The 27920-nt window shown below is 43.0% G+C and overlaps 1 protein-coding gene across 2 annotated transcripts in view; it reads right to left on the reverse strand.

Moving 5' to 3' along the window:
- The window catches only part of ZBBX (zinc finger B-box domain containing), a 2136907-nt gene that overhangs the window by 633912 nt on the left and 1475075 nt on the right, over positions 1–27920 (reverse strand). For both annotated transcript variants that reach the window (XM_044069997.1, XM_044069996.1), the window contains exon 15: positions 25624–25904. In XM_044069997.1, coding sequence (XP_043925932.1) covers positions 25624–25904 — 281 coding nt within the window. The remainder of the gene's footprint in view (positions 1–25623; positions 25905–27920) is intronic.

Below are 27920 nucleotides of genomic sequence, written 5' to 3' on the forward strand. Positions count from 1 at the left end.
AGACAAGGTCTGTCCTTCCTGCTCGCACCTATTCAGTGTCCTTCACCTTGGTTCCAAATAACGATGAACAGTCAAAGGGGCCATTGGTGAAAGTAGACTTGGAAGCCTCCGCGAAGTTGCACAGGCGCATCCAGGAGTGTCTCCTAAGAGAGACTCCGGAACCCGCAGCCCTGCTCGCTCCAGCGGCTGCGTAAGACATCAGCCTCATGGAGGAGTTGATAATAGAATTTAGGGTAGACATCTGAGCATTGACCTTCTGAACCACAGCATCAGAAACATTACCCTGTAGAGAATCTCCCAGCTCTTTTAGGAGATCTCTCTGGAGCCGTGTAAAATGCAACAATTAGTTCAGCGACCGCAGTGTAAAGGCCGCTGAAGAGAACACATGCTTCCCATACCTGTCCATAGCCCTAGACTCCTTGTTAGGGGGATGGACGATAGATGAAGTTTCTGCAAGTTCCTTCTTGGTGGCTGCTGCCACCACCATGGCATCTATGGGAATGCCTTTCGTAAGAAATTCTGTCAGGGGGAGCGGACAAAAACTTGTTGGGTCTCCTAGGGAACGGTTCCACAGTGTCTGGAGTTTCCCACACCTTTCGACAAACGAGGTCCAGGAGCTCGTCAAACGGGGGAGAAACGCAAGAGGCGGAGGGTTGGGACCTAAAGGCCTTCAGGAACCCCAACTCCTCAGAAGGGGCTTTGGAGGGCCAGTCGCCTCTCTGTCTCAATATTTCCAAGATATCTGAGAGAGAGATATCATCAGAAGATGACTTGGGGACCCCTCTTGACTCCTCGAGGTCAGTGTCAGACATAAGAGACTCAACTTGGGAGTCAATGTGCTTCCTCCTGCACACACTCTTTCTGCAGGGCTCCTCAGGTATAAACTCTGGGGAGGCCTCAGAAAGTTGGGGACCACTCATGGAGGTATCCTGAGGCCTTGGGTCTCCGCTGTCCCCGGATAGAGGGTGATCTGAGACTGATGTTGGTGCCATAAGATGCAGCTGACGACCTGGCCAGCACACTCCTCATGACCTCAAAAGCTGATCCCCCCGGCTCCGAAGGTCGACTAACCATGGAAGACATGGTAGTAGCCCTCGGAGCCAAGGAGATGAGGTCCAAAGCCGATGTCCGGTCCACGCTCACCCAAGCCGAAGCACAGAGAGGTAGACTCGGAGCCAAAGAAGATAGAGCCGAGACCTCCCTCTCGGGTCCTACCGGTGAACTGTGAATCCTGGACCCCGAGGATGGTGCTGACTTGGTCGGAGCGGAGATTGGAGCCGAGATGCCAAAAGGGACTACTGGAACTGACCTCACGGTGTCCGATGGAACCAACAGTTCAGGCTCCGAAGAAAGGCTCAGAGGAGGAACAGCCAAAGATGAAGGGATGATGGGCTCCGGAGCCAACTGGGCCAGAGCTGAAAGCAATTTAGCCAGCACCGATGACGGGAGCAGTTTCTTCACCACTCTATCGACATCGTCATCGGAAAGGGTCCTACAGGACCTAGAGGATACGGTTGGGGATCTGGATGTCCCTGCAGAGGGAGACCTGTGAGCCGGAGAAACCGGTCGAAAAAATGGAGACCGGCTCCAAACTGGAAAATTTGTCACCAGCTCTAACAGATTGGGAGCCGATGTTGACATCGAGCCAGTGGAGCCGAAGAAGCAACTATAGTTCTGGTGATTTTCTCTGGCGGCTCCAAGGAAACTGACGGAGCCGGAGAGCATTTCTTTGAGGATTTTTTGTCTGTTTTTTGGTCCGGTTTGGAAGGAGAGGATCTGGAACTAGAAGACCTCTCAAAGTCTTCTTCAAAGGAAGGTTTCAGCAATCCTTTTAAAATAAGCTTGTTCTTCCTCTCTTGCGGCACAAGGGGACTGAAAGCATGGCAGAACAAGCAGGATTCTTGTAGATGAATAGCCCCCAAACAATACACGTACACTGAGTGCCCATCATTCAATGACATGTTGTTATTATATTTGACACACTTTTTAAAGCCCGAAGGCCTGTGCTCTTTAGAATCCTTGGACATGCTGACAGAAAAACACACACACACAGGGAAAAAACAGTAGGGACACCTTCACCAAAAATAACCAAAGATAGAGCACGGGAAACTAGAGTCTCTAACTGAAACGGCCTAGAGACCACGGGATAACACAGGGAGGTCTAGGTCCTTTAAGTTAAACGGCCTAGCTCAGGGAATAAGCAGGAAAAAGGACACCAAAACAGGCACACAACAAAACCCGTTAATGGGTAAACTACAAAAATACAGGGGAGGACTAGGTCCTCTAACTGAAACGGGCCTAGCTTGTAAACACCATAAAAAGGAAACGGGATACCAAGAAAAAGGGCCAGCAGAACCGGTCACACAACCAGCAGAAGCAAAAACACACACTAGCTATGAAAATAGCTTTTGGAGCTACAATATTGAAAAATAAATCGAAAAATTGTACTTAGCCACAGCCAAGAGCAAGACCACGTCCGAGCTATACGAGCGGCAAACGAGATCTGGGGATAGGTGCGTTGCAGCATGGGATACCTCTTAGCCACGAGCCAATTGAAGACTTTGAGCTAGAGTATGGCCGAGTCAGAGCCGAGGTTCAGCTCTGAACCCCAAGGGTAAGAATGTAAGTGAGATTGGACTACATAACATCCCTCTTTTTCCATCTCGAGACTCCTCCCTTGTTCAGCAGGGCTTACAACTAAATAGGGTGAGAGCTAAACAGAGAAAGGCTGTCATCCGGGCAGGCATAAAGGATACTCATGCCCCATATTGCATCTTGGCACCCACGAGATCTGTGGGTATGGAGGTGTATCTTCTTTCTGCTGGCATTAGAGTCTGGCCTGATCTCCCCATCCCGACCAGGCTAAAAGACTAAGACTGCTGCAGGATGGATCCAATCTAACAATTCATCTCCAATCCACAGAACTACATGGCAGTCCTGCTTCAGGCAGGCTACATTACATAATAAAACAGTGTTAAGGGTGATTTTGGAATAAAGCCTAACCTCTCCCCTAGTGGCTGGCACATACCTACATCATCAGGAAGGTTCACAGTACCTCCCAGAGGCACATGCTTCAATCAATGCATATGCAGTATAAGCTACTGTTACTGGTTTGATCAAGCCAGGCATGTACCCTTAATCATGATTACGCACTAAGTACCTGCTGATGCTTTAAGCCGGTATTGCTGAATCAGACTGCCCATCCTCACAGCATCAACTATTAGGCACCATCAGCCAATGATTCCCCTTTTGTCAAAGTCGTACCATCCCTCTATGCCATTTAGCGAACACTGTCTGGCACTAAAATTTTGTGTCGAGTTCCCACTTAGGTGCCTGATTTTCATGTTCTGTACTTTTTTCCAAACATCAAGCTTCAACAAATGAAGAGGGTGACACCAGATTTATTAACAACACTGTTGGGACTGTATTAGCGATTATTAATATCAAAATGCAGTTCACATAAAGGAAATTATTAGCTTATGATTACTGGAATTATGGCACTAATAACCTAGTTGACAATCTTTCAGCTACCACATTTGTGGCTGAATGAGGAGCAAGTGTGGAGAGCAAAAAAAAAAGTTTTATTTTGCAAAGCTTTTGAGCTCTCCTGAGGGTAAGCTGTTCTCTGTTACAACAATACATATATTCTGGTGGGCTATTTCTTTTAAATATTTTCCTTAATAACGAAACAGTACTAGCAGAGGTAAATGATTTCAAGCAAGTGACCACAGGCAAAATACAGTGTGCGTCTATAACATAGTAAATATATAATCCATAAATGGTATTACAAAATCAGCACAGATAAACCCTTGGACATGACTGTCAGCACCACGGCAGTGTATACGTATGCAAGATGGTGCAGTGTGGGCTACTTGGCATCCAGTATAATATTCCCACGAAATCCTTGCTTTACCTTGTCAATATTTGGCTACCATACCATATGTGCACTATCAGTGTTGAGGTGTACAACTTTGGAAGAATTAACAATATGGTTCCATATAAAAGGGTTTCCTGCCAGACTGCATACTGAGCCTTTATAGCTACAAATGCATGTGTATAAATTGGTATCTCTTGGTATCCCTGTATAAGTTTATATACCCTGGAAAGCACACCACCACTCCTCATTTTCTGTTTAGATGAGGATATTTGTTACTGGTGACTGATTAATAATGAAGCTATGATGCCCATGTCTGCTGTCTTAAGCTAATGCAATGATTCAAGAGCATGACTGTGATTTCTGCCTTTGAATTCATTCTCTAGCTCCACTTCTACTAGTTTTACATTTTTTTCCACCTAACTACCTAATATTAGTTGCTGCAGCAGCTCTCTCTACCCACCACTACAACAGCATCATAATCCTTGCTCAAGAGAACTCCTGTACTTTACTGCTTACATTTTAAAATTATCCATGTTTTGTATTACTTAACCTTTCATTATAAGCAACTACTCTACTCTGTATGGTTTATCACATTATTATGTTTTATATACAATGACTGGCCATTAATATTCTAAAAGAAGCGTGCTGATTGGCCAGCCCAACCAGTATGCCTGTTGTAAATCCGAGAATATACCAACGGAAAAAGGTCCAGTCGCCAAGACTTTTTTCCATTGTTACATTCTGTACGTTTTATTTTTTATTAACAAAACTAAAAAAAAAAATCTGTAATCTGGACTCCTGACATACAAGAAAGAGAGGATGGAGAAAATACTAGGAAAATCAAGTACGTTATTTAAAACTAAAGACACATACCTGATTTTCTTTGCATTTCTTCCATTCTGTCTACGGAGCAACAGAGGAGACCTTCTTTTCTCCGTTGCTTCCTTTCCAAAGCACTGATGTACTGGGTATCACATGATTTTGGTCTGAAGAAGTGTTTTACACGAAAATGCTTACTTTTTAATAAATATTTTAGTATTTATCGACTGTGCTGCTCGTTTATTTTCACTTACTTCCTTTGTGTCGGACGAACTTTGATTATGGTGGTTACTTTTTATCTTTATATAATTTTTTGTTATGCAACACAACTCATGGCTGAGAGAGCTTGGCTATAGTGGAAAGAAGGTGATGTTGCTGGATTTCTTTAAGAATACAATTACTTAAGATAACAACCCGCTTATCCAGTGTAACTTGGAGTCAATGGAGACTAAGGAAACTGTTGGTGCTGGGACTATAGATATGGCCACGTTTAATTCATTGTTCCGTGACCTTGAGCATAAATTATTTAAGCTAAGATGCAGTGACAAAGACTGTATCTAGAAGCCTGCCTGCATCACAAAGTTGTTCCGAGGGGTTTAAGGCTCCTCTGTATGCCGTCCTATGGGGATCATTACCCTGAGCTGTTGAGAAGGTGGCAGGCAATGAATATTGAGCTATGTTTCAACTATATTAGGCTCTTACTTGACTTCTTTAAGCCTATGGAGATGAATTTAGGTTCTGAAGTTCAAAAACTATTCAGAGGCCTGAGCAGTGATTTTGCCACTGAACGATGTGTGAAATGTCTAGATGATCTATTGCTTAATGTTGCAAGCTTTGATTCTAAGCTACAACAGCAAAAACTTGGAAAGAGACTATAATGATTTTAAAAGCGGACATATTTTTGTGTGGCCACGTACAGCTATTGTTAAGCCAGGCTCTGCAGAGAAGCAAAATATTGCAGATGCTGCTGTGAATGAAGGCTCAAAAGCAGCTGGACTTTTAAATGCAGCTCCCAAAGTTTTGGAAGCTGCTAACAGTTCTGCGCAAGAGGAACACCGCAGACAACTTGGTGCGAGAATGAAAAATCGCCTGTCTCTTTAAACACCGACAGTCTGTATAGCCTCCCAGTACCTTTAAGGAAGTTCAAACAGAAAACCTAACCATGCTCACTGAGCAGTGACAATCGGAAGAGACATCAGTTGACGGAAGAGGAAGAGATGGCCATGAACGACCAGAAAAGTACAGTTTTGTACCTACCATAAATGTAGATGTTCGAAGATCCACATTGCTGCAGTCCTTACACTTGGGTAGTCCGCTGTCCTCGGTCGGCCCGAATATCAAAGTATTAGGCTGACGTCGGTCAAGGCGCATAAGACTGACATCAGGACGTCAGGGTACATATGCGCATGACCGACGTCATATCCTCAGTCTTTTCTTGCCCCAGATGTCAGAAGACCCTAAACAGAAAGGTCAAAACCAAAAGACAACCAAAAACAACCAAACACCTGTGTACTAACTATATGTACAATATATACAATATTTATAATATGTACAACCCACACCACACAACCGCCTCTAACTACAGAGGGGAAGGAGGGAGGGTAAATTGGACTGCAGCAATGTGGATCTTCGAACATCTACATTTATGGTAGGTACAAAACTGTAGTATGTTCTTCATCTCACATTGCTGCAGTCCTTACACTTGGGTAGAATCCCAAAGCAGAGAAAAGGGAGGATGGCACAACTAAAAAGCAGTAGGAGCTGCCAAAATGCCCTGTAAAATTGCAGTGGCAAAACCAGCCCTTGATTTAGAGTAAAGAGGAAGGTGATAATGCTTAGAGAAAGTATGCACTGAACTCCAAGTAGCAGCCTCCAAAATATCTTTAGTTGCTACCCCCCTTAGAAAGGCTGTAGAAGTGGCAGTAGCCCTAGTGGAATGAGGCCTAATCCCAGCTGGAATCTCCTTACCATGATGGGAATAACAGAAAGCAATACACAACCCAATCCACTTAGAAATAGTTTGTTTTGACACAGGCTTGCCCTGAGAACTCAAAGCAAAAGAAACAAATAACTGTTGAGACTGCCTGAACCCTTCAGTTCTGCTCAAATAATATCGCAACTGCCTGTGTATATCCAAAGTGTGCAAAATCTTTTCCCCTTTATTTTGGGGGTTCGCATAAAAGGTAGGCAAATGAATAGTTTGGTTTAAAGCCACACTAGAAACCACTTTAGGCATAAAGGAAGGATTAGTACGCAAAGATACCCTATCCTTATGGAAAATTAAGAAAGGCTCAACTGCCATAAGGGCCTGTAATTCAGAAACCCTTCTCGCAGAGGTAATGGCCAACAAAAAAGCAGTCTTCCATGATAAATATTTCAACTCAGCAGTAGCTGCAGGCTCAAAAGGTTGTAGAGTGAGTTTCTCCAACACAAAATTGAGATCCCAAGCAGGAGTAGGAGCTCTCCGTGGGGTCTTATATTTTTTGCCCCTCTAAGAAATTGCTTAAACAAAGGATGAGAAAACAAAGGTGGGTCACAGTCATAGTGAGCAGAAATTGCTGCAGCATGAATCTTAATAGAAGAGAAGGACAAACCTTTGTCCAGTAACTCAGTAAGATATTGAAGAGCCACACTTAAATTAGGCTTAGAAACATCAAATGCTTTTGCTGCACTCCAAAATAAAAATCTCTTCCATTTATCTGCGCACACTTTCCTTGTACTAGGCCTTCTGGCCTCCAAAATAACATTCAAAACTTGCTGTGGAAGCTGAGACCCTCCAGGGTTTAAAACAGAATATGCCAGGCTGTCAGGTGAAGAGAGTGAAGTTTGACATTGAGTAAATGACTGTTCTCCTGAGACAGCAGGTGTGGAATCGAAGGTAAAGGCCATGGAGGCTCCCGTACCAGACTTCTCAGTAGTGGGTACCAGTGCTGTCGAGGCCAATCTGGAGCTATTAAAATCATCTTTGGCTTGTCCTGTCTGACCTTCATAAGTACCTTTGGGAGGAGAGGCAGAGGTGGAAAGGCATACACATGAAGATTGCTCCAATTGAATGAAAGAGCATCCACTGTCCAGGCTGTGGGATGAAAACTTTTTGTGCAAAACTTTGGCAGCTGGTAGTTTAGTGGAGAAGCGAACAGATCTATGTCTGGAGTTCCCCATGACACTGTCAATTTCTGAAAAACATGAGGATCCAATTTCCACTCATGGGGATCCATTATTTGTCTGCTCAACACATCTGCTAAGGAGTTCTGTGCTCCTGGCAGAAACCTTGCCTGAAGATTTAGCTGTAAACTGAGAGCAGTCTCCCACAAAATCATTGCTTGTCTGCACAGAGGATAAGAATGTGTTCCCCCTTGCTTGTTGATGTACCACATGACAGTTGGGTTGTCTGTTAGAATCAACACCTGCCCTGGAAGAAGTAAATCCTTGAAAGCTATTAATGCAAATTGGACTGCTAACATCTCCTTCAAGTTGATATGTAGATGTAGAAGTCTGGCAGGCCACGTGTCTTGTATCCACTTTCCATTTAGATGAGCTCCCAAGCTTTGTCTGAGGCATCTGTCGTTAGAATCTGACTCGCCTCTGGCCGGGTCACAGAGAGTCCCTTGTTTAGGTGACATTCCTGAGCCCACCACAAAAATTCCTTTTGAATGCAAGGTATTATCTGAATGACAGTGTCCATATCTTGGCAGTGCTGTGTCCATACATTCTTGAGATACCATTGTAGCTTCCTCATATGCAGTTTGGCATTGGGAAGCACCAGAATACAAGATGCCATGAACCCCAAGGCTTGAAGGACTGTCCTTGCAGTCAGCCTGGACTGATGAGACAATTGATGGAAGTAAAGAGAAAGATTCTTTTGTTTGTCCGGGGTCAAAAAGGCCATCTGGGATGCTGTATTTAGTCTCACACCCAGAAAGCACATGTCCTGAGAGGGTACTAGACTGGACTTTATTTCATTCACAGAATACCCCAGGCATCTTAGCACTGCTATCACATAGTGTAGATGATGAAGAAGTTCGTCCTTTCCTTGAGCCAGAATCAGGCAATCGTCCAAATAAGGATAGATCTGTATTCCTCTTAGCCTGAAGAAAGCTATCACTGGAGCCAGAACCTTCGTGAACACTCTGGGCAGTAGATAAGCCAAAGGGCAATGCAGAGAACTGATAATGAGAAGTCCCAGCCCGAAAACGTAGATACTTCCTGCAACTTAGCCTGATAGGAACATGAAGGTAAGCCTCCTTGAGATCCAGAGTCACCATCCAGTGATCTTTGCCCAGCAGAGGTAAAAGCTGTTGTAACGTCAACATTTTGAACTTGGGAATGTCCAGATAAGTGTTGAGGATAGATAAATCCAAAATTGGTCTCCACGTGTTCCCCTTCTTTGGTACTAGGAAGAGGCGAGAATAAAATCCTAGGCCCACTTCTGACAGAGGGACCGGTTGTATGGCCCCTATTTGGAGCAGCAGAGAAATCTGTTTGTGAGCCTCTATTCTTTGCTGAGGAGGAATGTCTGGCATGCCTTTGAAAGGAGGCAAGGTATGGAAATAAAACCTGTAACCTTGGTGTATGATATCCAATACCCATCTGTCTTGGGTAATTAAACTCCAATTTTCCTTGAAAAGTGCCAACCTTCCTCCCAAAGGTGCTGCCAGACGAGAAGGCTCTGGCAGCTGAAAAGGTAGGTCATTGGGTCTGTTTACGAAAGGACTGACCCCTGCCCTCACCCGAAGACTGTGCAGGTGAACTCCCTGTTCTAGGCCTGAAAGAGCCCTGAGCTCTGCCCCTACCACGTCTAGACCTATCCCTAGACTGGGAATCATAAGAAGGATACGTCCACCCCTTGGTAGGCCAATTTCTACTAAACTTCGGAGGCTGAACCTGCAAAAAATCTTTAACAGTCTGCATAGACTTAGCCTTGTCTTCCATTTTCTTTAAGACTGCCTCAACAGGTGAACCAAACAACACATCAGATTGTAAAGAAGCATCTAAAATCCTTGTCTTAACATGGTCAGATAAATTCTGATCCCTTAGCCAGGCGTGCCTGCGAAGAACTGACCCAGTGGCAGCCACCCTAGACGAGGCCTGTACAGCATCAAAACCACATTGCAAAGAATGCTTACCCACTTGTTCAGAGACATGTACCAAATCTTGTAACTCTTTACACTCAATACCTTCCGCCAGAGCATCTACCTTAGACTTCAATTGAGAAAGTAGATAGTTTTGGTATTTCAACATGTGAAACTGGCAATTCAAAGCCCTCATAGCTAAGGTGGAAGAAGTATAGACTTTCTTTCCCCATCTATCCAAAGCCCTGGCCTCTTTATCTGGAGGAACCGGATTTTTAACAACAGAAGCCTTAACACCCTTAGGCCCCTGACTAACAGTTTCTGGGTCCGCCCTAGGACTCTTAAAAAGATACTTATGAGCTTCAGGCACCCTATAATACCTATCCGGTTTAACAGGAGCAGGAGGCAAAGAATCAGGATTAAGAGAAGCCTCTGCAAACACATCCTCCACAACATCCAGAACAGGAGGTATAGCCAAAGGCCTATGCTGGGGTAAAACAAAATTCCCTAAGCCTTTTCCTGGAATCAGAGAAGTCCTGACCTTCCCACTTAAAATGCTCCCTCATGGAATGAAGAGTCTCTGAAAAAGAAAAATCCTCAGGAGGAGAAGCAGAAGGAGTAGAATCATCCACATCAGAATCAGAATAAGGAGAATACTCCTGCAAGTCTTCAGCCGAAGACTCTGAAACATCTGAAGCCTGCTCAAAACTCCCCAACTCAGGTTCCACCCTAGGCCTCTTATCAGGAGGGGGTAAAGAACCTCTAATCAAAGTAATCAAATCTTCTGCCATTTTAAGCATATGCTTCTTGGGCACAGATCCTGAAGAACTAGGAGTGACACCAACTGAAGCTAAACCTGGCCTGCCTCTGGGAGAAGCCTTGGAAACAGAAGGAGATGGCCTAACCACCCTAGGAAGGGAGGGGAGTACAGTAACCTGAGAAGCCCCTTCAGCCTGACCTGCCTCCTGAGAGGCCACATCCTGCAATAACAAGGTCTCCCCCTGGGACTCCAGAGAAACCTCCGGCGGAACCACCGGCTCCACCGACACCTCTAAAGAACCGGCGTCCGGTACGGACGACTCGTCTTGCCTGGGCTTAGCTGCTTTATCCTTGCGCTTCTTCGAAGAAGCGGACTTCGGAGCATCCGATGGCATATTATAATTGCACCGCTTCCCGAAGACTAACCTGGCACAATCTAACCTTCTCTTAATAGTGCGCTTATTGAATCGAGCACAAAAGCGACACCCAACAACGTCGTGCTCAGGCCCTAAACAAGGAATACACAAAGTATGATAATCTCTATGCGGTATCTGTTTCCCACAAGAAATACAGTTATTCACTTTTTCTGACATCCGGTAAACCACTGAGGCAAGAAAAAACTAAAATATTCCCCAACGGGGTACTTAGCCAACTTTGACTCTGTCTGAAACTCCGAATTCGAAAAATTTCAGAACGCCGAACGGCACTTGCAACGCTGCTTCTGCATCGGACCATGCGGCAAAAAAGACTGAGGATATGACGTCGGTCATGCGCATATGTACCCTGACATCCTGATGTCAGTCTTATGCACCTTGACCGACGTCAGCCTAATACTTTGATATTCGGGCCGACCGAGGACAAGTGTAAGGACTGCAGCAATGTGAGATGAAGAACATCGGGGATGACGAGTACATCACTAGTTTTTAATCTCTCCTCTTTTGAACTGGCACCTTTGCATTTGAGTGTTCTTGGCATGGGCCCCTCATTTATACCAGCTGTATCCATGGATATGTATGATGCTCTAGGGTAAAACCCAGGACAGACAGTGCAATCTTCTTGTAAATGGAGAGGACCCAGGCAAAACACACAAAGTGTGGGCATCCGACAACAGAATCTTGTGCCCGCACATTTTTTTTAATCCAGCTAGACTCTTTTCTTTCTCTGCCATGGTAGGAACCACAGTTTTTAACGAGTAAAACTGAACGGTAGAAATTAAAGACATTTTTTTAAAGTGATAGGAAAAGAATTTACCAGCAATGGTAATAAGTAGAAGCACACTGCATGTAGAGAGGGAAATTATCAGCAATGGTTATAAGAAAACTACCCTGCATGTAAAGAAAAAAGGAAAAAGAATACTAACAATAGCATTTGAAGATACAAAAATGCATAGAAGGAGAAAGAGAGATATTTTAAGTAGAATACACCTCAGGCGATTAGGTAAGGGATTTAAGAATTAAAAGACTACAGGAATTTGATAGGTTTTACTAGATCAAAAATAGAAAATTCAAAACTTATCTGCTCAAGAGTAACAGTCACTACGTCTTTTTCGTATAGCAGCGAACGAGATCAGAGGTACTTGGGAATGGAGCATTATAGGTAAGAGAGACGTTTGAGAGGTTTTGGTTGCCACAAGCTTTAGCAATGGCTAAGCTGGATCCAAGGATCAAATCTAAACCCATCAGTTGAGGATAGAATGAAAGCTGACAGCATCAGATGGTTGGTTAAACATGGTACTTAAGGAAGCTTTGAGGTGTTTACTGGACTATGTCATAAGAGGGTTCCTCAGACTCGACAAGGCTTGCTGAGCCAAATCTCTCTAGAACCTATTCATAAGACCGGCATATTTCAGAACCATGAGTGTGAAGGTGCCTGAAGCATTAGCCTGCTTCCCCAGTATACCTACTAGCCTAGACTTTTATTGGGTAGATGAATGGAGGAAGTACCTTCTGATAGCTTTCTTTTAGTAACTGTTGCCGTGATGATAGAGTCTGTTGCTGGAGATGTTGTCTAATACTGTCTGTCTTTTCAAGGCATGAAGGATTTTATCTGGTTTTCACATGACTGCTTCACAATAACTGGATCCTGCCACAACCTCTGGACAACGAAGGCAATAAGCTTGTCTGCCGGTGGACCAGCCATGACGTAGACGGTGCCAAGCTCTAAGCCTCAATTAATGCCACCTCATCTTGTGTGTGTGTGTGGGGGGGGGGTCTATGGGTCAAGCTCCCTTCTGATGCATAAGCTCCAAAATACAGCCAGAAGAGGTGTTCTTCTGTAGAGTATTGTGGGGAGCTTCTCAATGGAAGTCTAGGTGCTTTCTTTTACTAGTCCCTTTCTTTGATATATCAGGGGATAAGTCTCCTAAATTTTCAGAGGACTGACATTTCTGTTGAGCAAAGGGATTGAGGCTCAGGGGATGACTGTGATTCATGGATGCTTGAAGAGCAACAGGCAAGACAGAATTGGAGCCCTGGAGTGGAACTGTACCTGTTGGAACCTAAGACTGTTCTCAGGGGAGAAGTAATCATCCTCTCCAGTACTTGGAAAGCAAATTCAAACTCTGAAAGATCTGAAGAGTGATCTCTAAATGCTAGATCTGACACCTCTTTTCATAGAGACAGAGCTAACAGGAACCCCAAACCTAGAAGATCTGACCGCTCCAATAGGGGGATCAGAGCGAAGGAGCAGATAACAGATGGCCTGACAAACTTCAGTATCAGTCACAATGGATCGTTCATGTTAGATCTGAAACTGGTGTCAAGGTCACTATCCTGCCCTCTTGGCTACGGGATCGAGTTGTCTTACACAATATCAGAACCAACATGGTCAGACACAAGAACTTCAGCAGTGAAGCCCCTGGATTAGGCATGGATACAGTGACACCACAGCCAGGATTAAAAGTAGTGAAGGAATTACAAGTGGGGCAAAGTGAGTGGATCCAGCCAAATTCAAAGCTGAAGGGGATTGAAAGGCTCCCCTTTCTGTTTGGGTCCTAAAAGACATCTGTATCTAATCATCCAAGTCTACTTTAGAGGTACTTCTGTCATACCTGAAGAATCTGGTGAACAGCGCTGAAGAAGGTCTGGAGGGAGATCTCTATTCTAATCTCTCACTTTAAGATTCTTTTCCTGGAGAGTCTTGAAGGATGATAGGATCCAAAATAACTGGATCTGGAATGTCCAGATCTGGAAGGGGACTGTAAGCTGAAGTTCGAGCTAAGGAAACCTCAAGCATCCTATGCTTTGGAGCTAAGGGAGATGGCTGTGGAACCACATTAATCTTCTTGGGATCTGAGTCTTTAGGTTTCAAATGTTTTCCCCCCAACATTTTAGCTTTGGAAACCTCCAGATCTGAGGAAAGTAGTCCGTTTATTATAAGTTTTTATTTCTGTCTGCTAAGGCCCTAGTGTCAAATCCCTTACAAATCTCACAGTTCATGGAGAGATGGGGGAAATTCCCAAGCAGACTACACACTGGTTATGAAGATCCTGAGGAAGGAGCACATGTCCAGTGATAGAATATTTTTTAAAGTTAGCTTATTTATCCATATTAATACTGTAACAAACTGCACAAAATGTAGAATAAACACACTCAAAATTATAAGCTACATTAAACTCAGAGTAACAACCTATGTTCCTGTTTGTAAAAGTGTGTGTGTGTGTGTGTGTGTGTGTGTGTGTGTGTGTGTATGTGTGTACACTATATATGTATATATATATATATATATATATATATATATATATATATATATATATATATAGGAACAAAATAGATAAAAACAAAAAAACAACAGAGATCTGAAGAAGGATCTTAAAACCCAAAAGCACTTGTCTATTATTTCTTTTATGCTTTTATTGATGGAATAAACGGTCGTTTTATGCCCGATTCCATGGTGAACCTACTGGTGTGTGTATAAACAATCGAGATGAGAAGACTGAAATCACACAAGACCGAACCTTCACAGTTACAAAATTCAAAATAGGGAAACACCCCCTGTAAATTATATATACCAACTCCAAGATCGCACTAAAGGGAAAAGGGTACATTTCCCAATCCTCACTGTAACACGATCTGCATTCACAAGCAAGTGGTGTGCGAGTGGTGTTTCATTGTTATGGATTTCAGCAATGTAAAGCTTTGTTCTTGTGTAATTTTCTTCTTGTGTAATTTCGGTCTTCTCATCTCTATCATTTAAGTTTCTGTTTCATGAACTTTCGATAGAAAGAAATAGACCCATATTATATATTATATATACATATACTTATATATATATATATATATATATATATATAAGAGGCACTACACTAGGTAGAAAACAGCAGGTAATGCCATCAACAATGGGGCTCTACCTACCTACCTACTCATTTGAAGTAAAACACTACGCCAAAAATACTTGAAGAATAAAAGATTGCCATAAGGGTACGAACTCTACACAAACAGGAAAAAAGAAGCAAACACTGAGAAAATATTAAAGTGTGCAAGGTGAAGCATTTAGCTGAAGGGAGAACTCATCCTTTCTCTAAGGTGGTAGACAAGATTGGAGGTATTCTAGGAAATGTGCATTATGTGGAGGGGGAATTATTAAGGGGCTTGAGGCTGCTGGGTCATAGCCTAGTACCTACCTATAAACCTATGAAGCTATCTGCCCTAGGGCATTTATAAGCCTAGCCAGAATGTTGGCTTTCGCCTCCTTTTTAGACTAGATTCCTAAGCCTCTGTCCAGCAGGGCCAAAGAAGTGATCCCAGGAGTAAATTTATGATTCCCCATCCACATATCAAGATTTCTCTTGAAGAGGGTCAGCGAGGGGGGCTCTGTCTAACATGGACTGGGATTCTATTCCAGAGCGAGGGAAGCCTTTGGGATATGAATCTATCCCTCCAGCATGTCCTGTTTATTGTTGTGCTAAGGTTTAAATCCCTGGAGCATGTAGTTCTAATGGTTTTCTTGAGGTGGAGCATGTCCAACAGTTCCGGGTTAGACATGGCCTTGAATGTCAGGCAGAGGTCCCCTCTGAGTAGGCAGTAAGCGGTAGAGTTGGAGCTAATTTAGTCGAGCTGCATAGGGCATCTGTTTGAGGCCCATGATCCTCTTGGTGAGGTATTTTTGAGGTCTCTCCAGTTGTTGTAGGTGTCAGGTAAGGTACATCCCAAATGGGGCATTGTACTCAATTATGGGCCTGATGAGTGATGAGTAGAGGGGCACAATGACCTCTCTTGATCTAGATGTGAACCCTTTTGTGATTAGGTTAGCTATATAGAAGGTTTTTCTAACCACTATGGCAATGTGAATGTCAAAGGAGAGGCTACTATCTACTTGGGTCCCCAGATACCTAATTACTTTTTTGGTACTTAGTGGATTACCTCCTATGTGGGAGTTTGTGGGCACTTTGTTTTTCCCAAAGGGGATGACTATGCACTTTTTGGCATTTAGCTTGAGGTCATGGTTCTGACACCAGGTATCCGTCTCCGTAAGGCCCTTCTGGAGGATGCTTGTGTCAGCTGGAGAGTCTATTATGTCTCCCAGTTTGCAATTGTCTGCGAACTTGGTAAGCTACAGTCCTCCCGTGTTTGCCTGTACCTCAGAGAAGTAAATACCAAACAAGAGGGGTCCCAGGACTGAGCCCTGTGGGACACCACTTGTAACCGGTTTAGAGTCGGACATGGCACCCATGACTCTGACCATGTGAGTTCTATCCCTGAGCCAGTTTGCAACCCATCTTGTGACATATGGGTTAATATTTAAGCTAGTAAGCTTATTTATGATGCCAGAGTGGGGTATTGTGTCGAAGGCCTTTGCGAGGTCCAGGTAGGCTGTGTGGACTACCTTTCCCTCATCTATGGCTTTGGTAACTGTTTCAAAAAAGTCAACTATGTTTAAGAGGCAAGATCTGCCTTTAACACAGCCAAATTGGGTAGGGTCCAGTGTTTGGAGGTTCCCAATGTCTTTGTTTATGAGATCCAATGATGCGCTCCATGGCCTTGCAGACCAGGCTAGTCAGGCTTATAGGGCGATAGTTCCCAGGATCCGTTGTGGCACCACCTTTGTGAAGCGGGATCACTGTTGCTGTACGCCATTCTTTGGGTACATAACCCGTGGTAAGGCTGAGTTGGAACAGTGAATTTATGTGAGGGTTTAGTTCATTTTGGAGCTCGTGTAAGACACAGCCCGTGATACCATCCAGGCCCACTGATGCTGTGTTTTTTACTTTGGAGAGGGCTGCTTTCACCTGTGTGTCTGTTATGTCTGGGGGATTGCATTCTTCTGGGATAGACACTGGCTCTTTTGGGGGGGAAGGGGGGGGTAAAGTTTGCACTGAACCTTTCCACCAGGATGTTGGCAATGTCAGTGGGTTCAGTGTATTTTATGCCATTTTGCACCAGCTCAGAGCATATCTGAGAGTTGCCACCCAGATTCTTGATGTAGCTAAAGAATGCCTTGTGATTATCTTTAGAGTATTTGGCGATTTTTCTTTCAAAGCTAGCCTTTGATGATTTTATGAGGGATTGAAGTTTCTTACTAGTAATGATCAGGGATGCCTTCCCTTTTTGGGATTTTGCCTTTTCATGTAATAGTTTCCTCCCTTCTGCTGTATAGCTTATTTATGGCCGGGGTCCACCAGACTGGTCTCCTGTTTTTGGAGGAGTGAGTCTTGGTTTTACTTGGGGTGGCACGATCCATGCATTCCTGTAGATGCTCATAGAGTGCAATTGTAAAGGATTCTGCGGTTTGGGTAGCATTTTCCATATGCCCGGGGGCTTTGAAACTTTCCAGCTCGGTCTTGAGAAGTGTGAAGTTTGCTTTTGAGAAATTTTTCACAGTGGTTTCCTTGGCAGGGGGTGGGGTCGGGATGTGGATGTCCATTGTGATTAGTTTATGGTCTGATCTTACCAACGAGGGGTTTACCTCTGGTATGGAACATTTAGCCCCCATGTTGTCCCCTCTTGTGGGAGTGGTGAACAGTTGTTCCAAGGCATTTGAGTTTATAAACTCAAGGAACCATTGGGCAAAAGTGTTGAGGCTTGAGTAGTTTTCCCAGTCAATGTTTGGGTAGTTGAAGTCCCCCAATTTCATGGTGTTTGGTGAGACCTTCATATTTTCCAATGTTCTCAGGAATGCCGAGTGGGGGTCCTGAGTCAGGGTGGGTGATCTGTAGCAGGCTACAAACTGAAAAGCAGTTTTACCTACTGTTAGTTGCACATGGACGGCCTCCGCTGCCTCATGCAGTGCCACTAACCTGGAGGTGTGGGTATCCTTGATGAAGATGTATACTCCCCCGTCTTTAGTATTTCGGTCTGATTTCTGGGACCGGAAAGAATGGTATGAGTTGAATCCTAATAATGCTGGGGTGCTCTCTGGAGCCTTGAACCAGGTTTCTGTTACTGCACAGATATCAATTTTCTCCATACTGTGGAGTGCCTCGAGTGCGTGCATCTTGAGGTTTAGACTTCTGGTGTTGAGTAGCATTACCCTTATTTTTTTGTTTCTGGTATTGTCTATGGAGGTGGGTTTGTCTTTTGAGCCTTGGCTAAAAAAAGGCACTATGGGAGTGGCAAGAGCCTTTGCCAGTATTCGAAAGCCTAAGGGTGACAGGTGCAAGCCATCCCTGGCAAAGCAATGTGGCTTGTCGAGTATGTCATCCCAGGCTGACAGACACTGGATCCCCTCAGAATGACACCAATAGGTTAGCCAATTGTTAAAATTGATCATTTTGTCTTTATACCGTGGCATCATTCTTGGTGAGGTTAAGATGCTACTCAGGGTCAGGGTCAGGGTCATACCGGCCTGGGCTACTTGATCAGAGAGCTCCTCTATGTCGCTTTTCATATAGTCCAGGGAGGTACGTCTCAGGTCATTCACACCAACATGGACAATGACAGAGTCATATTTGTACCTGCTGTGGAGTGACCTGAGTGCTTGTGTTATGTAGCGGATCCTGGCACCCGACAGGCAGCTTACAGGGTCCTTCTCCTTGTTCAGTCTGGCGAGTGGGACGTCAGTGTGCCTGACAACAGAGTCGCCAATTACTAGTGTATTAGGTGTGTTATTTAGCCTTGGGGGCTGCGACTGCGTGGCACACTGACTTTGTGAAGTATGTGATACGTGAAGGTTGTTTTGTGGTAGTGGTTGCTTGGATGTCTGTTTTGGAGGTCTCTGTTGTTTTGACAGATTTTTATTTAGAGCCTCCACGTATGTTTTTGTGAGTTTATGTGTCTTATTTGCTGGTGCGATTTGTCTACGTGAGACTGGTTGTGTGGTGCGAGTGTTTTCCTTCACCTCTTGACTGACTGTGCCAGTCTTGGGTTGAGAGAGCCCGGCCTCCAGTTTGGCTGTATAGTTGCATCTCTCACATATATTTTTGTTTGTTGGAAGGAGGAGAGGGTTGTCTGTGTACATAAGGCAATTGTAACATTGCCTCAGGATTCCCAGATTCACCAACTGGACTGGAGAGTATACCTGAAACTGCGATTTGGACATGCCTGGATGGTTTAAAGAACTGATTTATTGATTGTCTGGAATGGACGAATAGGGAGCCTTATACTTCTGTATAATATAGGGGGGGTGTAGTGCTAAACTTAGTTAGTGCTTACTGAGAAATTTGAGCAAGTGTCAGATCCGACAAGCGGCTTGAGGACTCATGTTGAATTGAACAGACTGAATGAATAGGATAAATTGTTTGCTGAATTTGTTTTGAGCTTTATGCTTCTGGTAGTTTCACTCTTGACAAACTAGTCTGAGAATAATGAGCCAAATTTACACCAAACCAGAATTCCCCACACAATGGTTCATTTAAACAATGTGAAAGTATCACATGGAACAGAGGTACTTGGATGTACCTAGATAGCCACAGATGCGTGTGTTACTTCATGACAAATGTCTTTTAGGCAAGTGACAAACACAGCTTGGCTTAGATCAGCCTGACAAAGCTTGTGGATGGAGCCAATGTATGGGCTCACCATGAGAAAGGTGAAGAGTGGAGGTCAGGAGTGATGCCAGTCAACAGAATGGGAAAAGTAGAATGGATTAAGATGGAACAGACTCCATCAGTAGAAACTGGCATTTGGGACATGGAATTCATTACCTCACTGTTGGGAAAGAAGCTGAAACATGGGCAGAACACTAAAAAGAACTAGCTAGATTTAAATGGTGTTACCTCCATACACACACAGCTAGTTTTCGAACAAGACTTTTTGGTCAGGGCTTGTCTCTCTACTGATCTGGAGCAGACCCTAAGGAAGGGTCCTGGGTTGAAGCGCAGATACTCACTAACCCCCTTCTGGGTACTCTTCCTTTGATGTTTGTGCAAATAAATAACAGGTCACCTCAATGCAACTGTGAGATGCAGAAAGAGAACTCTGCCTCCTGTTTGCGCTTTCGCACTTAAGCAAATTTATTACATTAGACACAGTTTCTTCTGTTCAAGTGGAGTTTATTACAGTGAAGAAGTTAGATTAAAGTGCATTTTCAACTCAAGAGAAAACAAGCACATTTCTGTTTAACATACTTTGGGTTCTTTACAGTTCAGGTATCTGTTTTTTAGTCCACCTTTAAAGTCCTTCAATGGAACAAGATTTCTTACAATTCACAGGCTTGGTACTGCAGCCTCGATCAAGCTTTCTTGCAATCTTCAAAAGCATCCAGGAGTAAAGCCACAGATAGGATGCTGGCACTCCTTGAGTAAACCACAGGTTTTCTACAATTCTCCAGGTATTTCCCAAGTTTGTTCTGGGCAGCCCTCACTAAGAGACTGCACTCATGGTATTGAAATTCCTTTCTCTGAAAGGTAAATGTCTCTAACACTGTGGGCTTTCTAGACCTTCTTTTAACAGCATTTCACAATGTAATTCACATTATACTGTACTATTACAGTTTTTGTTTACCAACTGTATATGCTATCTACAAACATCACCATTAGTTTTACTATAATATATGATGTATATATTACATATCAAAACAGAATTTCTAACAGATCAGGTAACCACTATGCCACAATGACCCCCCCCCCCGATTCTAACCCATCCCCATTCTTGTGGCTAATGCCAGGCTAATGTCTAATGGTGGAATGAGAGGACTATAGTGACAAAACCCATCTGCACAGTTTGTTGTTTAACATTATTTTGTTTATACAACCATTGCAGAGATGCACTGTCAGTTACCAAAGTGAGCTACACCCAAACAAGTAATACTGCAAAGTAATGCAGTTCTCTGATCCATAACTATCTTTTTGAGAATCACTACTCTGGAGAAAAATAGCATTAGCTCTTTGGCTAATGACATAGCACTCACTTTTCACAGGGCTACTTCTTCAGAAAACAGTGGCATGTTTAATAATTATTACAATGTATTGGTAGCCATTACTAGACTTGACTAATAGACTTACAAGATCCACTGCTATCCATCCGAATGGGACTCCAGTAACAGGCAGAGGTATCAGGAGTTTTCTGAATCCAGCATGTGATGTCGTCTTTTGACACTCTGGGCAAGTCTTACTAAAGTACTCAAAGTCTTTTACTATACCAAGCCAATAAAGACCAATGAAAATTCTTTGCTTGGTTCTGTCCATCCTTAAATGCCCTCCCAAAATATACCTATGTAATAGAAGGGGAGCAAGGCTAGGTGTATCGCAAGCGGGTTCAAATTGTTTTATCATGGTGTGGATGGGAGGAGAAATGGCGTAGGCATTATCCTGAAGGAACAGTGTGCTAAGAGTGTTTTGGAGGTGAAAAGAGTGTCGGATAGAGTGATGTTTATGAAGCTGGAAATTTATGGTGTAATGATGAATGTTGTTAGTGCATATGTTCCACAAGTTGGGTGTGCGATTGATGAGAAAGAAAAATGTTGGAGTGAGATGGATGAAATGGTGATGACTGTACCCAAGGGTGAGAGACCGGTGATTGGAGCAGATTTCAATGGGCATGTTGGTGAAGGGAACAGAGGAGATGAAGAAGTAATAGGTAGGTATGGTGTTAAGCAAAGGAATGCAGAAGGTCAGTTGGTAGTGGATTTTGCGAAAAGGGTGGACATGGCTGTGATGAATACATATTTTAACAAGAGGGAGGAGCACAGGGTGACATACAAGAGTGGAGGAAGATGCACACAGGTGGATTATATCTTATGTAGAAGGGCCAGTCTGAAGTAGACTGGAGACTGTAAAGTGGTGACAGGGGAAAATGTAGTTAGGCAGCACAGACTGATGGTTTGTAGGAGGATGACACTGGTGATCAAGAAGAGGAGGATGAGTGTGAGGGCAGCACCAAGGATCAAATGGTGGAAATTGAAAAAGGGTAATTGTGAGGTGGAGTTCAGGGAAGAGTTAAGACAGGCACTGGGTGGCAGTGAAGAGTTACCGAACAGCTGGGTAACTACAGCAGAGCTAGTAAGAGAGATGGCTAGAAAGGTGCTTGGTGTGACATCTGGAAAGAGGAAGGAGGACAAGGAGACCTGGTGGTGAATGAAGAAGTACAGGAGAGTATACAGAGAAAGAGGTTGGCGAAGAAGAAGTGGGATTGTCAGAGAGTTGAAGAAAGTAGACAGGAATATAAGGAGATGAGGTGCATGGCAAAGAGAGAGGTGGCGAAGGCTAAGGATAAGGCGCATGAAGAGTTGTATGAAAGGCTGGATACTAAGCAGGGAGAAAAGGACCTGTAGCGATTGGCTAGACAGAGGGACCGAGCTAGTAAAGATGTGCAGCAGGTAAGGGTGATAAAGAATAATGAGGGAAATGTACTCACAAGTGAGGAGAGTGTGTTGAGCAGATGGAAAGAGTACTTTGAGGGGCTGATGAATGAAGAGAATGAGAGGGAGAGAAGATTGGATGATGTGCGGATAGTGAATCATGAAGTGCAGTGGATTAGCAAGGAGGAAGTAAGGATAGCTATGAAGAGGATGAAGAATGGAAAGGCTGTTGGTCCAGATGACATACCTGTGGAAGCATGGAGGTGTTTAGGTGAAATGGCAGTGGAGTTTTTAACTAGATTGTTTAATGAAATCTTGGAAAGTGAAAGGATGCCTGAGGAATGAAGAAAAAGTGTTTTGGTACCGATTTTTAAGAATAAGGGTGATGTGCAGAGCTGTAGTAACTACAGAGGAATTAAACTGATCAGTCACAGTATGAAATTATGGGAAAGAGTAGTGGAAGCTAGGTTAAAAATGGAGGTGATGATTGTTGCAAGCATGAAAGTACACTAAAAGTTCCAAACCCAGCAGATATGCTATCTACTGAGAAGTTAGTGTCAGACAAGCTCTTTTAGTATACAAGGTCATTGCAGCAAATAAAATGTTCTGCTGTGAAAAGCTGTGGGAATAAAATAGATTCAGCTTGGAAATGCTGAAAGCACTTGATAGTGTTAGGATGTCATGAAAATCATGCCTTTTCAAAATTGTGTAGAGGGATGAGATAATACCTCTGGACTAGCGAACTGAGGAAATGGTCTGCATTTTCAAAAAAGGGAAAAGGACAGTGTATTCCAGTTAAAAAAGGATTAAGCTTCCCAGCCTCCCATGAAAAGCATATGCAAGGGTAATGGAAAGGTGACTTCATCCAGCAATCAAGATTCTGATTCAGAAGAAGGAATGCAGTGAATTCCATCCTAGCTGTGTAATAATGGATCAACTCTTTGCCTTTGCAAAGACACTGAAGAGATCATAGGAGTTCACCAACATTATCTATATACATTATGTGGACACAGAAAATACATATAATCAAGTATTTCTGAATGTTTGTGGGAAGTGCTACAACGGTTAAATGTTACAGGGCTGCTGTTGCATGTCACTCATCACTGCATCTGAGAACCGAAATAAGAGATGTGTCCACGTTCTTAGTTATGTTGAATACATTCAAGGTGGTTGAAGGACTTAGCCAAGGGTATGACTTATCTCCTCCCCTCCTTTTTGCGATTTTCATATACAGGATATCAAGGTGTAGTCAATGGTTTGAGGACATGAGGGCTGCATCCTTACTGTTTGCAGATGATGTTTTCCTAACCTTAAGGGATAAGTGTACAAAGACAAGATGAAAGTAAGCAACTCTAAATCTGAGTTTATGGTTCTCTTGTGGAAAAGTGTGGACTGCTCTTTCCAGTCTGGGGGGAATCAGCTACCTCAGATACAACAGCCTAATTATCATGGGATCTTGTTCACAAGTCAGAGTAGCGCTAACAGAAATATCAACCAGTAGGACTGCTGCAGTAGCAGCAGTACTGCAGGCACAGAACCAGACTCTTGTACTGGAGAAAGGGATGAATTACAAGACAAAACGCTCAGTTTACCATTCAATCTATGGCTCCAATCTTTAACTATGACCAAAGATTTCCAGCACTGACTGAAAGGATGAAACCGTGGATGCAAGCAAAATAAATAAAGACTCTTTGCACAACAGTTGGGTTAATACTGTGAAACAGAATGAGAAGGTCATCAATCCAGGAAGGAGTATAGCCACTACTTATCTGCATTCACAGCTGTCAGCTGAGGTGGTTTGAGCACCTCATGAGGATGCCCCTTGTCCACTCTCATAGAAAGTTATGAGGAACAATGTACTGGGAGAAAGTCCAGGGGCAGAATCAGGGCATGTTGAAGGGACTATTTCTCTTAGATCACCTGGGAACACCTCAGGATCCCACATGATGAGCTGGAGACTTGCCATGGATAGGGAAGTCTGGTGTACTCTGCTCAGCCTTCTACCACCATGACCTTCAGCTGAACAAGCAGTTTAGAAAATTATGACAATGGCAAATTTATCAGATTCTCCCCTGGGCTGCAGTAACAAATAAATATAAAATAGCTTTTCATGAACTGATAGTGACCTTTATAAGTTGCTCCAGATAAAATTAAATGCAAACCATGGCAGGAATGTTTCTGCTAACATGAATGATAGTTTACTGCATTAAAGCATTCCTGACACTCCAATTTATATTTAATCACTAAGTATGCAGCAATGGTATGTACAACTGACCATGTTATGGTACTGAATATGGGAACATGTTTTACTGATAATATGCAGCAAGTCTGTGTTCCTCTTAGTCTGCTTTGTCTATGCAGAAAACCCAGGAAAAGGGAGTGTGTCTGAGTGCCGTAAGAGCCACGGACTAGATTTAAGCATTTTTATTTCTCCTAAAAGACACTCTGTCATTTTTATCTGGTATCTAAAGGAATTACTCAGAACCAGACTGGCTCCTCTTTTCCTTTCTCAGTAAACTAAGTTTCACTTCAATTCCCTTTTCCTCCTCCTCTTTTTATTTTCAAAACATGTTTGATTCTGAATCACACACACACACACACACACACACACAATCTCGGTTGTGAGTTCCATCATTTTCAACAGGACAAAAGCACTTGATGTTTTAGTACTGATAGATTTTCTGTACTTGAACACCTAAAATTATGAACATACACTAACAAGCAGCAACGGGTGGTGCTAGGAATATGACTGGGCATCTTCACAGACACATTTGTGTGAATGCAGAAACCATTACTGGGAAGAGATAGCACTTCATCCCGTCCTAATGAGACATTATACTGAGGTTCCATTTGCCGGATTTGGTGGTAAGCACAGCTGGACACAACAGATCCCTCAGCATATTGAAAAAAGTGTAAAGGGAATTCCCCATGTCACTGCAAATTTCTCCTAGTCTATATGAAAACCAACTTGGGTGTCCCATGAAAAGAGGGCAGTGGACTAGTGGGACTAATCCAGTCAACAAAGAATAATATGTACTGCTCAGAAAACATCCATAGAAAATAAATATAAGTCAGTCCATTACAGTATTTGCTGCAAGACTTCTCCTCTAAGCTATATCTCTGCTCTTTTTATTTAAAAGGTAGAATTATCCCCTAGTGATTATACATTAACCAGCAATTTTGCTGTAATAAATACCAAAAGGAAATGTGTGTAAAGTGTCCACATAGTTTAGAAACTCATCAAAATTAAAACTACACAATGGGCTCAGCTATATTTGACAGGTATCAGGAAAAGGTGCACAAAAGCTCATTAATTATTACTAAATGCATGCAAACGTAGAGTTGTGCTATGTTATGCAGAGAAACTGCAGAAAAATAAATTGTTCTAAACCTCAGCTAAAATGTTTATAATTTTGTTATTACCGTGGATGCCTTCATAGTTAGACCCATACTGGCACTGTCTTGTGAATGGAACGAATCCACAGACCTTTGCATGCTTTCTGATGACTCTGTGCTCTGAAAGTCATTTTTACATTTTGTACTTAACACAGCTGCTCTTCTTTCAGCTGGAAAACAAGAAAAATTTCTTTCCTCTGCTATACTTTTATGTTGATCTAAACATATTTTAGGACGACTGTTTTGCCTTCTTGGGGTATGTAACTGTGATTCCAGCAAAAGCTTGGTCTCTATGGGGGAACATCTTTCTGTGAAAAGAAATAAACATCTATTAAATTCATCATAGAGCTTTCCAATGTACCTCTCCCTATGTACACTAAACACAAGTTACAGTTTAATCATATTTTATCCACATTTTATCAGACACTCTTAATAGTTAATCCTGGTTCATTATTTATGTACACCAGTGTAAAAGGCTTGAATTTGTTAGTCTGTTTCAACAATGTTACAGTGTTAGAATCACAGACTCTAAACACTGCTAAGAAGCTCCTGAGAAAATAGGAAGGAAACAGGAAATACCCGTTAATTTACATAGTCCAGTGTTATACTCAAGATACTCCCTCTGAAGATCTTATAATAGAAATGCATTACAGAATCTACTATTCGACAAGGAAAATAATGCCTCAAGTTCACCGAATGCAAAATTAAGACAGTTTTTGGTGTTTAGCTGAGTGCTGACCCCCACCCCCACCACCAAAATTGCATTTTCATGTGTCTGCCATCCATCACTTACTTTCCAGTGACTATGATACCTCAGTCTTTCCTCTGGTACACTGGCCTCTCAGAGATCAATGTTAGAGTTGATAAACAACCAGAGGAGGTCATCATCTCAAACAACCACAAAGATTGTTTGGTCCCCTACACCACACTTCCCCTCAGCTTCTTCCATGCAAGAGGGAAGCCCTTGTCCTAGAAGACTGAGGATCTGGCTTTAGTCTTCCCTTATGAGTCCTCCAGGTCAAAGAACTGCAAAACATCCTCTCACCCCAGACTTGTGGCAATCGTCCTGTGCTTATATTTTTTTGTAACTTCCCAGCCCCATTCCTGCAGCATCCTGACATGTGTGGTCTTTCAACAAGCAGCTTCAAAAGGGCTTGTTTATACATCCAACCATGTGTCAAAATGTGGATACTGTTCAAAAAGACAGCTTGGAGGATGCCTATCTTGGGTCATTCTACCATGTTATGACAACTGTCACCACAGACTGATTGCCAGGCAGCAGGAAAGTCTGCCTTCCCTTTCTACCTGGATGTGTGAGTTGGCACTAGCAACTTACTCTCACCTCTTCCCACTGGCCTCACCAGTGCCTGGGTCATTACTTGCTCCTGGGTCATGTGCTGCAGTCAGGGCTTTATCCGTCTGTGCCACATGTCACTATGGGAAAACTGGCTAGGCTTAAAATGGCTCACAAGGGCAGTTAGCTTAGTACTAATCTATTAACCTATGAACCAGTGGAATGCTAAATGAAGGCTTAAGCCAAGCAGGCACTGTAAACTTGAATACTGCATGATTTAAAAACAACTAGGAGGTCACCTCTATAAAGTCTATAACACCATTGAGTACAATGCTGCAACCAACAGAGTAGGCCACAGGCCTAATACTTTTAATCTGCTTTGTGAAATATTTCTGAAATATCTTCCAACATTTTATTTTAGCAGTAGAATAAATAAAGAACAATAAAGAGGTACTCCAGTCAGTATGAGACCTAATAAATGACTTGAACAAATAGAAGAGAACCTTTGAATGCCTTGAGGTCACTATTTTTAACACCCTCCTCATTGTAATAACAGACTGGTTATTAACTTAAAGACTGAGTTTTCTGTCAATAAATACACCATAGCTATATGGATATATCCTGCATTACATATAGCAACTGGGCACCTTACAAAGCTTAGGGGCACCTTTCACATGCCCAGACTGTTGGAAGCAAGGCCTGAGCAAGGGGAAACTAAGCAGTATGGTTGCTAAGCCCTTCAGAAGTTTTATACCAAATAAATGAGGAAAGATAGAGCCCTGAAAAAGGTGAATGCTAGGTGGTAAAAATTAATATCCTCACCTTTAGCAACAAATATAAAGGGAATGGAAGGAAGGAATGGCTACTGCAGTATAGATCATTTGAACATCAATTGTTATGGCAAGTTTATTTACACAACTGTACTATATTCTTCACTTGATCACTGCCACAGTAGCCTTAGCTATAACAATACATTACCATATCTTACAAGGTTTGGTGGAGGAAGGATGAGGGGCCAGGAGCCCCTGGA

Source organism: Protopterus annectens, chromosome 4.part1 (assembly GCF_019279795.1).
Source record: "Protopterus annectens isolate FY-2018-M chromosome 4.part1, PAN1.0, whole genome shotgun sequence".
Lineage (NCBI taxonomy): Eukaryota > Metazoa > Chordata > Ceratodontiformes > Protopteridae > Protopterus > Protopterus annectens.